Here is a 13540-nt window from a genome sequence, read left to right as displayed (position 1 = left end):
TGTGTGTGTGTGTGTGTGTGTGTGTGTGTGTGTGTGTGTGTGTGTGTATTATTGCTCACAGTTGTGGAGATACGCCTGTAGGGTAAATTTCTAGGAGCATGAAGGGTCAAAGGATATGTGCACATTAAATTTTAATGATTCTTACCAAATTGACTTATAAAAATGGTGTGCCCATTTTACACATCCAATATTGTATAGAATTATTCTTTTCTTACATTCTCCCCAACACTGAGGAATATGTCTTTTTAATCTTTACATGTTGATATGAAAGGTACATTATAGTTTTCTTTCTTGTATTTTAATTATGAATGATAACTATCAAAGCATATCCATTTTTATTTCTGATGAGTAGTAAAGGATATTAATTTCTCTTTGAATATTTCTCTAAAGGATAATTTCTGAAAAAATACTGTTTAAAAAGTAGTTTATATAACTTCATCTCTTCTACTTGTAGGACTTCTCTACTTGAAGTTAAAGGGTAAAATTTGGTTGCTGACTTGTTTACATAACAATTTAGCTGTGTGTCTTACTATTTCCCTCAACTCTCCTTACTCCCAGTGCTCTGCATATACTGTGACCTCTGAGAACTCATGTTTCAGTGCATTAATGTTCTCTTTCATTAGTATTGATGAGGAAGTAATTAAAATTACTTTTATCACCAGTTTATTAACTTTTGGTCCACATTCCTTATTCCCAGCCCAATTAGCCATCATACAGATCTACGCTATTGTGCATAAAATAATCACAGCCTGAAACAGTGTGACTACATTAGCCCAAATTCTTCAGGATTAGTTGAAAACTAATTTAAAAGTTCATGACCTACTTAAAGCTAAATCAGTTACATTATTATCCCCTATAACAAAGAAAATACATAACAGTGCCATAGTTCAATAGAACCTTGTAGTTGTACCATTCATGGGATCTAGATGGCCTGAGACTAAAATTGTTATAAAAGTTCTTCTAATTTAAAGTAATAAACCACTGTGAACAAAGTCCAAGATGGACAGGCATTTGATTGTATTTCATGCCATTAAGGTTTGTTTTGTTGAACCTTACCCTATTTTAAGAAAAGCTTGTAGGAAAGCAGGAAAATTTGATTACAGGGTCAACTTTTAATTTACATAGATTCTAATCGAGCATATTGAATGCTTACCTGGGGTATTGACTTGATTTTGCCATTGTAGAAACAACACCATGTACAAAACCTTCAGAGGCTCTGGAATATTTTGCAAGGTAGAAGAGTAGGTATTTTCCCTGATGCTTTTTGTAATTCTCCCTTTTATAGATAAAAGTTCAGAAGTCAGGTTTTAATTTAAACTTTAAAACTTGATAGGATTAATGTTTTTTTCGCCAGTGTAAATTTTTTTTATGTTTATTTACTTATTTTGAGGGAGAGAGAATGAGTATGCGTGTGCTCACCAGCAGGAAAAGAGCAGAGAGAGAGAGAGAGAGAGAGAGAGAGAGACAGAGAGACTCCAGGCATACTGCACACTCAGCGCAGAGCCTGTTGTGGGGCTTGATCTCACAATCGTGAGATCATGGCCTGAGCCAAAATCATGAGTTGAATGCTTAAACGACTGAGCTACCCAGGCATCCCTTCCATTATACATTATTTTAATCAGTTATTTCAAATTCATTAAGGGGATATATGGATAATTAAACTCCTGAGAAACTTTTTCAGCAGTATTTTCAAGTCGTAGTCTAATATTAATAGAACATTATAGAGTAGAGAGACATTTGTGGTGACATTGAAGAGGTAATCTTAATTCCTAGATTCTTATTATAGGTTAGTCAGTTTTCTGAATTTGCACTTATATGTTGTAATACTTCATTTGTTTAGAATTTCTTCAAAGTGTTTATGTACCATGAATTTACTCCCTCAAAATGTTTTTGTAGTATCGTTTATTCTCCTATACCATTGATAAGTAGTATGAAATACATGAAGAAAGGTAAAGATGAGCTGCATTTAATTTTGCAAACAATAAACTTTTTTTCCATTAAAGAGATAGTGTTTTAATGCTTAATTTTAGTGCTAAAGATTTATATATTTCTTTTTTTTAATTTTTTTAATGTTTATTTTTGAGAGAGGGAGACAGAGCATAAGTGGGGGAGGGGCAGAGAGAGAGGGAGACACAGAATCTGAAGCAGGCTCCAGGCTCTGAGCTGCCAGCACAGAGCCCAACGTGGGGCTCGAGCCTGCTGACCACGAGATCATGACCTGAGCTGAAGTCGGACACCTAACCAACTGAGCCACCCAGGCGACCCAAGATTTATATATTTCTTAAATGTAGGGAAGGGACTATCACTCAGACTGATTTTATGATATGGGTAAGGAAAACTAGAAATTAACGTAGGGTGAATAAAAATCTGGAGCATAGGGGCACCTGGGTGGCTCAGTCAGTTAAGCATCTGACTTTGGCTGTGGTCATGATCTTGTGGCTCTTGAGTTCCAGCCCCATATTGGGCTTTCTGCTGTCAGAGAACCCACTTCAGATCCTCTGTTTCCCTCTATCTGTCCTCCCCCTGTGTGCTTGCTCTCTCTCTCTCTCTTTCTTTCAAAAATAAACATGAAAAAAAAAATCTGGAGCTTAGTTAGTTAAGTAAGGTTTAACTATATACTTTTTATATAATTAGCAAAAGGGATTATTCTTAAGATGCTGGCTAAGTGGGTTTATTGCTTACCCAGAAGGTTTAACTTTATGAATTGACTTATTCTTCTCCAAGGCACCTGAGAGAAAAGACAACGATAGCAGTCACATCTAGAGGCTATTATGGACTGGAGGATGAGAAGGGAACTGCATGTACCTCAACAAGGCGTCGGTCAACACCACGAAGTTTGGCAGGCTTGACAAGTGGAGTTTTTGAGTCAATAATGGTTCAAGTTTTGAGACAGGAAGAACAGCTGAGAGCAAAAGAAGAAAAAAGGTAAATGTTAAAAAAAAAGTTTCATGTTTAAATTTCTAGGAACTACTTTTCAAAGAGTAGCTTATATAACTTTTGTGTGCCCATGCCAATTTGGGCCCATTTTAGTAGTGATGCAAAATACATGGTCACCAAGTGCATGAATTCATAATGAAATAATCACAGTGAAATTTGTTTAAAAATATAATTTTAAATTTTAATCCAAATTACTTTGAAACTATAAAAAATAATTTTGACAAAAGATTTCAGAATGCCTTCTAGATTTCTAGAATTATAAATGGAAATAGAAGTATTATCAAATTTTAAATTAAGAGAGTTTTATATAGATTTGTATAGCCTTAGAATAGTTTCACATACATTTAAAATTAAAAGAAATTACAAAGATTATGTAGTTCAAAATGACACATAGGTTTACCTCTGCTAGTTTCTCCATTGGTATTAATTTTCTGGATACTCAGCTTACTCTGGGCTCATCAAGAAAGAATGTTGTGCTTAATTAGTGTTACCTTCTAGGATCTGGGAGCATGGACTAATGGCATTTATGTAACATTTTATTTATAACAAAGAGACAAGGGCCCAGAGAGGTGAGTGATTACTCAGAAAAGACTGGTGATTTTTATACTAAATCAAATCTCAGACTCAAACTATGGTAGGAATGATTGCTGATATAATAGGGAACTGCTAATGCTTACTCAAAAGCAATTTATAATATGTTGTTGCTACTTTCATAGTAATAAATTTAGCTTGCTTTGATAACTGTATGATTAAAACTCAACTTTGAGACTTTCTTCTACCATACTTTTTATTCTAGTGATTAATTCAGAACACACTGTGAAATGCTTTTTTTTCCTTCTACAAAACCTCATAGAACTACTCTTGCTATAAGAAAGGGGATTTTATGGAAAGGGATAAAGATTAATCCCACAATAGAGTATAATAGATTGGAGAGAAAATGAAGAGGAAGGCTTGTAGGAAAAAAGCTGTAGTAGTCTAGATCTCCACTACTGATGACCAGAAATAGGGAGAGAGAGGTCAGATTGTTATGGGAACAAGTAACAAGACTTACTTAATACCTTCCTTGATACTAAGGGGGAACAAAGATTAAAAAAAGACAAAGATAAGTCAGGGCACAGTTATAATCATGGTGATTGAGCAGTTACGAAGGAGAAAAAAGAATGGTAATCATTTATTGAATATGATTATTTGCCAGGTTTAGCTCTAGGCATCTTACATGTATTTAACATTTGTCCTGACACAGAGAGATTAATTAACTTGCTCAAGGTTAGGCAGTTTTTGAGTGGTAGTCAGTATTTGAACCCAGGCAGTTTGGCCCTGAAGGTTGTGCCCCTAAACAGTATGCTGATTTATGACTTGTAAAATGATGGAATGAACAAAGAAAACAGAAGAGTCTAAGTCCATCGTATGGGGAAAGATCAGTAAATTCTTTTTAGTTAGTTGTTTGAAGTGATAAGAGAAACATTTAATTATTCAAGTAGGAATGACTAGTAAAAAACTAGAAATATAACAATCTTTTTGCTTCCTCCGATTTTACATGTGTTTATGTATTAAATGTCTTAGTGTTTATGTATTATGTTTATGTATTAAATGTCTTATTTTTTATATTTTATATTTTTTATATTTTATATTTATATTTTATATTTTAATACATTAATTAAATGTATTAAATTATGTATTAAATGTCTTAGTGACTATGATAGTTTCATGGAGTAATATGAATTAAAGTTTTTCTTTGGGTGTAGTGTTAACTTTTGATTTTTAAGTTGTAAATATTTTAAAGATGAAGCAAAGAATAAATAAAATTATAATAAAGGCCTATGTACCCACTACTTAGCAGTTTTTAAAGAAATTAACGTAGATAAAATTGATTCCCTGTATTTTCTCTTTGTCCCCAGAAGAAACTGCTCTTGTCATTCCCATGCCTTTTATTATTGAATTTTAATAATTCTTTTATATATTATGGATACAAGTACTTTGTCAGATATATATGTATTGCAGATATTTTCTGTCTATGGCCTTTCATTTTCAGTGTTTAATTTTAAGAAAAAGAAAATTTTAACTTTGGGTTTGTTCTTTTTTTTTTTTTTTGATGTTTTGTGCTTTTTAGGACTTAAGAAATCTTAGCTTACCCAAGATTATGAATTTTCTCCCTTTTTTCCCAGAAATTTCTAAATTTTTATTTTATGGTTAGGTTTGTGATTCATTTGAACTTAATTTTTTTTTAACTTAATTTTTATATGTGGTTTGAAGTAAGGATAAATGTTTATTATTTTTCCCATATGGATAGTCTATTGTCCCAGTATCATTTGTTGAAAAAACTGTTCTTAGATTATAAATTAGATTTGCATTTTAGTTGAAAATCAGATGAACATATATTTGTGAGTCTTTGTGGACTTTATATTATTTCACTTATCTATAGGTCTGTTCTTAGGCTAATAATATATTGACTTGATTGCTATAGCTTTTATAGTAAGCCTTGAAATTTGGTAATATGAGTCTTTGTTTTTTGTTTTCAAAATTGTTAGGTTATTCTAGGATCTTTGCATTTATTTCTATGTGATTCATATCATATTGTAAACTCCTACAAAAAAACAGCCTGAGGAAATTTTGATTGAGATTGCATGGAATTTATCAGTCAGTTTCCAGATAATTGTAAATTTCTTTCAGTGCTATTTTGTAATTTTAAATTGTTTACATTTTCCATATATTTGGTTAACTTTATCCATACATATTTTCATGTTTTTAATGAGATTGTAAATCATTTTTTAAATTCAATGTATTAGTTTTTATACAGAAACACGATTTTGTATAGATATTTTGTATAGAGTTTTGTAGAGATACACAATTGATTTTAGTATAGGGCCTTTTGTCTGTATTCTAAGTTCTGAAAGATTTTGATGCTTAGGGTTTTTTGATGGGTTGGTGTCCTTATTACTATGAGTATCTCTTTTTATCCCTGATAATATTTCTGACACTGTTTAACATTGCATGTATCTCCACTGTTGGCTTTTGAGCCATCATTGTTTGAATTTTTTTTTTTTTTTTTTTTTTTTAGTGGCTTCTCTAGGCTATTTATCCCATTTAACTTCAAATGTTATACTACTTTACAGTATACTACTATTTACCTCTTCTCATACTTTGTGCTGTTGTTGTCATTTACTTCTACTATGTATTGTAAACCCCAATGCTCCATTATTGTATGTTCTTCAAACAGTTACTTGTTGAAGAACTTTAAGAATGAGGGGGAAAACGCATTTTAAATTTATCCATACATATACTCTTCCCAACAATCTGCCTTCCTTTGTATTGATCCATGATGCCATCTGGTGTCATTTTTCTACTGCCTAAACAACTTTCTTTATCATTACTCATAATGTAGGTCTGCCAATGAACTTTAATTTTTTGGTGTGAAAACAGTTTTTAGTTTTCCTTTCATCTTGAAGGAGAAAGATCTACATTGACTTCATTTTTTTTTTCTCCCCTATCAGTACTTAAAGTCTGACATAACTATATGTAATTTTTTCTTGAGTTTTAATTTATTCCATACATCACCAGGTGCTCAGCATTCCTTAATCTTCATCACCTATTTAACCCATCCTACACTGCACTTCCCTTCTAGTAACCATCAGTTTGTTCTCCATAATTAAAAAAAAATTTTTTTTTATTTTTTTAATGTTTACTTTTGAGAGAGAGAGGGAGACAGAGCATGAGTGGGGGAGGAGCAGAGAGAGAGGGAGACACAAAGCTGTCAGCACAGAGCCTGATGCGGGGCTCGAACTCACAAACCATGAGATCCTGACCTGAGCCAAAGTCGGACACTTAACCAACTGAGCCACCCAGGCTCCCCTGTTCTCCATAATTAAGAGTCTCTTTCTTGATTTGTCTCTTTCTTTTCCCTTTGTTCATTTGTTTTGTTTCTTAAATTCCACATATGAGTGAGATGATATGGTATTTGTCTTTCTCAGACTGACTTATTTCACTTAGCACAATATTCTCTAGCTCCATCCATGTCATTGCAAATGGCAAGATTTCTTTCTTTCTTTCTTTCTTTCTTTCTTTCTTTCTTTCTTTCTTTCTTTCTTTTTTTATGTCTGAATAATATTCCATTGTCTGTATATCCCACATCTTCTTTATCCATTCATCAGTTGATAGACATTTGGGCTCTTTCCATACTTGGTAGTTATTTATTATTGATAATGCTGCTTATAAACATTGGGGTGCATGTACCCCTTCAAATTTGTAGTTTTGTAACCTTCGGGTAAATGCCTAATAGTGTAATTGCTGGATCATAGGATGGTTCTGTTTTCAGGTTTTTGAGGAACCTCCATACCGTTCTCCAGAGTGGCTGCACCAGTTTGCATTCCCACCAGCCATGCAAAAGGGTTCTCCTTTCTCTGCATCCTTGCCAACACATGTTGTTTCTTGTCTTGTTAATTTTAAGCCTTCTAACAGTTGAGTGTTATCTTATTTTTGTTTTGATTTGTATTTCCCTAATGATGAGTGATGTTGGACGTTTTTTCATGTGTCGGTTGGCCATCTGGATGTCTTCTTTGGAAAAGTGTCTATTCATGTCTTCTGCCCACTTCTTAATTGGGTTGTTTTGTGGGTGTTGAGTTTGATAAGTTCTTTATAGATTTTGGATACTAACCCTTTATTGGATATGTCATTTGCATATGTCTTCTCCCACTCTGTAGGCTGCATTTTAGTTTTGTTGTTTTCTTTGCAGTGCAGAAGCTTTTTATCTTGATGAGGTCCCAATAGTTCATGTTTGCTTTTCTTTCCCTGGCCTCTCGGCTACATGTCTGGTAAGAAGTTGCTCCAGCCAAGGTCAGAGAAGTTGCTGCCTGTGTTCTTCTGTAGGATTTTGATAGTTTCCTGTCTAACATTTGAGTCTTTCATTCATTTTGAATTTATTTTTGCGTGTGGTATAAGAAAGTGGTCCAGTTTTATTCTTCTGCATGTCACCATCCAGTTTTCCCAGCACCATTTATTGAAGAGACTTTTTTCTATTGTTTTTTTTCCCCTGCTTTTTCAAAGATGAATTGACCATATAGTTGAGGGTCCATTTCTGTGTTTTCTATTCTCTTCTACTGATCTATGTGTTTGTTTTTGTGCCAGTATCATACTGTCTTGGTGACTACAGCTTTGTAAAATAGTGTGAAATTCAGAATCCTGATGCCTCCAGTTTTATTTTTATTTTTCAAGATTGCTTTGGCTATTTGGGTCTTTTTTGGTTCCATATAAATTTTAGGATTGTTTGATCTAGCTCTGTGAAGGATGCTGGTGGTATTTTGATAGGGATTGCATTAAATGTATATAGATTGCTTTGGGTAGTATAGATATTTTAACAGTGTTTTTTCTTCCAGTCAGTGAACATGGAATGTTTTTCCATTTCTTTGTGTCTTCTTCAATATCTTTCATAAGTGTTCCATAGTTTAAAGAGTATAGATCTTTTACCTCTGTAGTTAAGTTTATTCTTAAGTATCTTATTGTTTTTGGTGCAGTTGTAAATGGGACCAGTTCCTTGATTTCTGCTGCTTTGCTATTGGTATATAGAAATGCAAGATTTCTGCATGTTGATTTTATATCCCACGACTTTGCTGAATTCATGTATTAGTTCTAGCAATTTTTTGGTGGAGTCTTTTGGGTTTTCTACATAGAGTATCATAGCATCTGCAAATAGTGAAAGTTTGACTTCTTCCTTGGCAATTTCTATGCCTTTTATTTGTTTTTGCTATTTGATTGCTGAGTCTAAGACTTTCAGTGCTATATTAAGTAGTAATGGTGAGAGTGGGCATTCATATCTTGTTCCTGACTGTAGGGGAAAGGCTCTCAGTTTTTCCACATTGAGGATGAGATTAGCTGTGCATCTTTCACACATATGGCCTTTATGATGTTGAGGTATGTTCCATTTATCTGTACTTTGTTGAGGTTTTTTAAATTTTATTTTTAATTTTTTTTAATGTTTATTTATTTTTGAGACGGAGAGAGAGCATGAACGGGGGAGGGTTAGAAAAAGGGAGACACAGAATCCGAAGCAGGCTGCAGGCTCTGAGCTGTCAGCACAGAGCCCGACGCGGGGCTCAAACTCACGGACTGTGAGATCATGACCTGAGCCAAAGTCGGATGCTTAACCGACTGAGCCACCCAGGCGCCCCTGTTGAGGTTTTTTTTAAATCAAGAATGGATGCTGTATTTTGTCCAACGTTTTTTCTGCATCTACTGAGAGAATTATATGGTTCTAATCCTTTCTTTCTTTCTTTTTTTAATGTTTATTCATTTTTGAGAGAGTGTGAGTGTGGGAGAGGCAGAGAGAGAGAGAGGGAGACATAGATTCTGAAGCGGGCTTCAGGCTTCAAGCTGTCAGCACAGAGCCCAACGTGGGGCTCGAACCCACGGACCGTGAGATCATGACCTGAGCTGAGGTTGGATGCTCAACCAACTGAGCCACCTAGGTGCCCCTAATCCTTTCTTTTATTAATGTGGTGTATCACTATGATTGTTTTGCAAATATTGAACCAGCCCTGCGGCCCAGGAGTAAATCCCATTTGATCATAGTGAATACTTTTTTTAATGTAATGTTGAATTCTCTTTGCTTGTATCTTGTTGAGAATTTTTTGCATCTAGGTTCATCAGGGATATTAGTGTGTAATTGTCCTTTTTAGAGGGATCTTTAGCTGGTTTTGGAATCAAGGTAATGCTGGCTTCATAGATTAAGTTTGGAAGATTTCCTTCCATTTACTTTTTTGGGGACAGTTTGAGAAGACTATGTATGAACTCTTCTTTAAATGACTGGTAGAATTCCCTTGGGAAGCCATCCGGCCCAGGACTCTTGTTTCTTGGAAGATTTTTTGATTACTGATTCAATTTGTTTCCTGGCTATGGGTTTGTTCAAATTTTCTATTTCTTACTGTTTCAGTTTTCGTAGTTTATGGGTTTCTTTTCTTTTCCTTGCAAGTTTATTTATTTATTTTGAGAGAGAGAGAGAGTGCAAGAGTGTAAGTGGGGGAAGGGCAGAAAGAGGAGAGAGAATTTCAAGCAGGCTCTGTACTGTCAGCACAGACTCTTGGTTAACCAGCTGAGCCATCTAGGCATCCTGGTAGTTTATGGGTTTTTAGGAATTTGTCCATTTCTTCCTGATTGCTCAGTTTCTTGGCATATAATTTTTCATAGTATTCTTTTATAATTGTATTTCTGTGGTGGTGTTTGCAAAATCTCCTCTTTTGTTTGTGATTTTATCTATTTGGATCCTTTCTTTTTTCTTTTTGATAAGCCTGGCTAGGGGTTATCAATTTTATTTCCAAGAACTAGCCTTTAGTTTCATTGACCTGTTGTATTGTTTTGTTTGTTTGTTTCTATATTGTTTATTTCTTCTCTAATCCTTATTATTTCCCTTCTTCTGCTGGCTAAAGCTTTATTTGCTGTTCCTTTTCTAGTTCCTTTAGGTGTAAGGCTAGGTTGTGCATTTAGGACCTTTCTTGCTTCTTGAGATAGGCTTTAATTGCAATATACTTTGCTCTTAGGATTGTCTTTGCTGCATTCCAAAAGGTTTGGACTGTCATGTTTTCATTTTCATTGGCTTCCATGTATTTTTTAATTTCTTCTTTAATTGCCTGGTTAACCTATTTATTTTTTAATACGATGTTCTTTAGCCTCCATATATTTGAGGACTTTCCAAATTTTTTCTTGTGGTTGACTTCAAGTTTCATAGTGTTGTAGTCGGAAAACATGTATGGTATGATCTTGATCTTTTTGTACCTGTTGAGGGCTGATTTGTGACTCAGTATGTGATCTGTTCTGCAGAATGTTGTATATACACTCCAGAACAACGTGTATTCTGCTGCTTTAAGATGAAATGCTCTGAATATATCTGTTAAGTTCAGCTGGTCCAGTGTGTCATTGAAAGCCATTGTTTCCTTGTTGATTTTCTGCTTAGATGATCTGTCCATTGCTGTATGTGGATGAGTAAAGTTCCCTACTATTATTGTATTATTATCGATGAATTCCTTTATGTTTGTGATTAACTGATTTATATATTTGGTTTCGTCCAAGTTGAGGACATAAATATTTACAATTGCTCGATTTTCTTGGTGAAAAGACCCCTAATAATGATATAATGCCCTTCTTCTCTTGTTACAGTCTTTGTTTTAAAATCTAGTTTGTCTGATATAAGTATAGCAACTCTGGCTTTCTTTTGACATCCGTTAGCATGATAGTTGGTTCTCTATCCCCTCACTTTCAGTCAGCACATGTCTTCAGGTGTAGATATCTCTTGTAGGCAGCATATACATGAGTTTTGTTTTATTATTTTTTTCTGATACCCTGTGTCTTTTTGATTGAAGCATTTTAGTCCATTTACATTCAGAGTGATTATTGAAAAATAAAAAGTTAGTGCCATTGTGTTACCTGTAGAGTTGGTGTTTCTGGTGATGTTCTCTGGTCCTTGGTAGTCTTTGCTGCTTTGGTCTTTTTATTTATTTATTTTTAAATTTCATTCATTCATTCATTCATTCATTCTCTGCTCAGAGTACCCCTTAAAATTTCATGCAGGGCTGGTTTAGCAGTCACAGACTCCTTTAGTTTTTGTTTGTTGGGGAAACCCTTTGTCTCTTTCTATTCGCAATGAAGTCTTGCTGAATAAAGAATTGTTGGGTGCATGTTTCACCCATTCAGTACGTTGAATATATCCTGCCACTCCCTTCTGGCCTGCCAAATTTCAGTGGACAGATGTGTTGCTAACCCATGTGTCTACCTTCGTAGGTTAAGGACATTTTGTCCCTAGCTGCTTTCAGATTTCTTTCTTTACCTTTGTATTTTGCAGTTTTCACTACAGTATGTCATGGTATTGACCTGTTCATGTTGATTTTGAGGGAAGTTCTCTGTGCCTCTTGGACTTGAATGCCTTTTTCCTCCCCAGATTAGGGGAGTTCTCAGCTATAATTTGTTGAAAGAAAACTTCTGCCCCTTTTTCCTGTTCTTCTTCTTCTTCTTCTTCTTGGACTCCTGTTATAGGGATATTGTTCCATTTTATGGCATCACTAAGTTCTCTAAGTCTTCCCTTGTGATCTAATAGTTTACTTTCCCTCTTAAGCTTCATTATTTTCCATGATTTTATCTTCTATATCACCTATTCTGTCCTCTGCTTCTTCAATCCTTGTTAGGACTCTATCCAGTCAGTTTTGCATCTCAGTTACAGTATTTTTTTATTTCAGCCTACTTTTTAGGTCTTTGATCTCTGCAGCAAGGCTTTCTCTGGTGTCTTCTATGCTTTTTTTCAAGCCCAGCTAGTAGTCTTATGACTTGTTCTAAATTCTTGTTCAGATATATTGCTTATATCTCTTTTGAGCAAGCCCCTGGCTTTGATTTCTTCTTGACTTTTCTTTTGGGGAAAATTCCTCTCTCTTGTCATTTTGGCTAAGTTTCTGTCTTTTGCATGTTTTAAAAGTTTGTTGCATTTCCTACACCTAAAAGTAATGCTATATTTAAAAGAGGTCATATACTGTCTAGGGCCTGGCACTTGAGGAAGTGTTTCTGGTGTATGCTGCGTGCACTCTGCTGTTGTGTTTTGACTGCTCTTTCCCACTGGTCAGTCCTCTCTGGAGCTCCTCCTTGCTTGCAGTGGGGAGTGTTTGGACCTTTAACTAGGTGTGCTTTGATTTGTTTGTTAAAATAAGCCTGGGAAAAAGGGGGAGGGAACCCCAGAGAATAAAAAACTAAAAGGCTGATTCCAAAGAAACAGAAAGGGAAAACAAGAAGAAAATAAAAATAGAAGAAAAAAGAAAAGAATAAAGAAGCCTGATCCAAAAATAGAAAAGGAAATGAAAACAAACAAACAAACAAACAAGAAACTGTGAGACTGATTCCAAAAGAAAAAATGAAGAAGAAAGAAAAAGAAGAAAAAAAAGTAAGCCTAGTCCTAGTTCCACCAAAACTGCAGGTATAATTTTGAAGCACTGGATTTTCAGTACACTTGGTACATGATGGGTGCTGGTTGTGCCGGTCTTCTGGAGGAAAGGCCGGCTGCCTTGGCTCACAGTCAGTCTTGCCCTGGTTAATAAGCATTTGCCAAGCATAGGGGGACAGGGTTTGGTGTAAGTGGGCCCCACCTCTACCGGGGGCCTCTTTGCTGCCCAGCAAAGTCCATTGTGTTGGTATTGGGGGGAGGGGGGAGGAAATGGCACCACCCAAATCTCTTGTCCCCAGACAAGGAATCTCACACCCCCAGGTATTCAGGCAGCCCTCACAGAATATGAGGGCAGTTCAGCTCTCTCTGCACCACAGCTCTCCTGTGTTCTTTCTTTGGTGCACTGCTGGGATTCAAAACTTGACATCTTAAAGAACCTAGCACTTAGCGACCCACCCCCCTCCTCAGGAGCAGAGCCTTTCCACACTGTCTGACGTCCTTTGTCCCAGAAAAATAGTTCTGTGCGTTGCATGGAATCCATGGCAGAGCACCACTAAAAGCAGCAAAAAGTTTACATGTTCTCTGGGTGCAACTCTGTCCCCTGCCTATGAAAGGCCTTTTGCTGAGCTTACAGGGTCTTTTGTCCTTGGAAAGGCAATATACCCTCTTCCAAAAGTACTCCAGGCAGGGGAATGC

At 35.5% G+C, this 13540-nt stretch overlaps 1 protein-coding gene across 1 annotated transcript in view; it reads left to right on the top strand.

Annotated features, from left to right (window-relative positions):
- BRD10 (bromodomain containing 10) overlaps positions 1-13540 on the top strand; it is a 137358-nt gene that overhangs the window by 18153 nt on the left and 105665 nt on the right. The window contains exon 2 of the mRNA XM_040460872.1: positions 2725-2925. Within this exon, the coding sequence (XP_040316806.1) occupies positions 2725-2925 (201 nt within the window). The remainder of the gene's footprint in view (positions 1-2724; positions 2926-13540) is intronic.

This window comes from Herpailurus yagouaroundi, unplaced genomic scaffold (assembly GCF_014898765.1).
Source record: "Herpailurus yagouaroundi ecotype Mexico unplaced genomic scaffold, PumYag 252, whole genome shotgun sequence".
Taxonomy (NCBI): Eukaryota; Metazoa; Chordata; class Mammalia; order Carnivora; family Felidae; genus Herpailurus; species Herpailurus yagouaroundi.
Note: the sequence above shows the minus strand (reverse complement) of the source record. Positions and strands in the feature narration are given on the sequence as shown.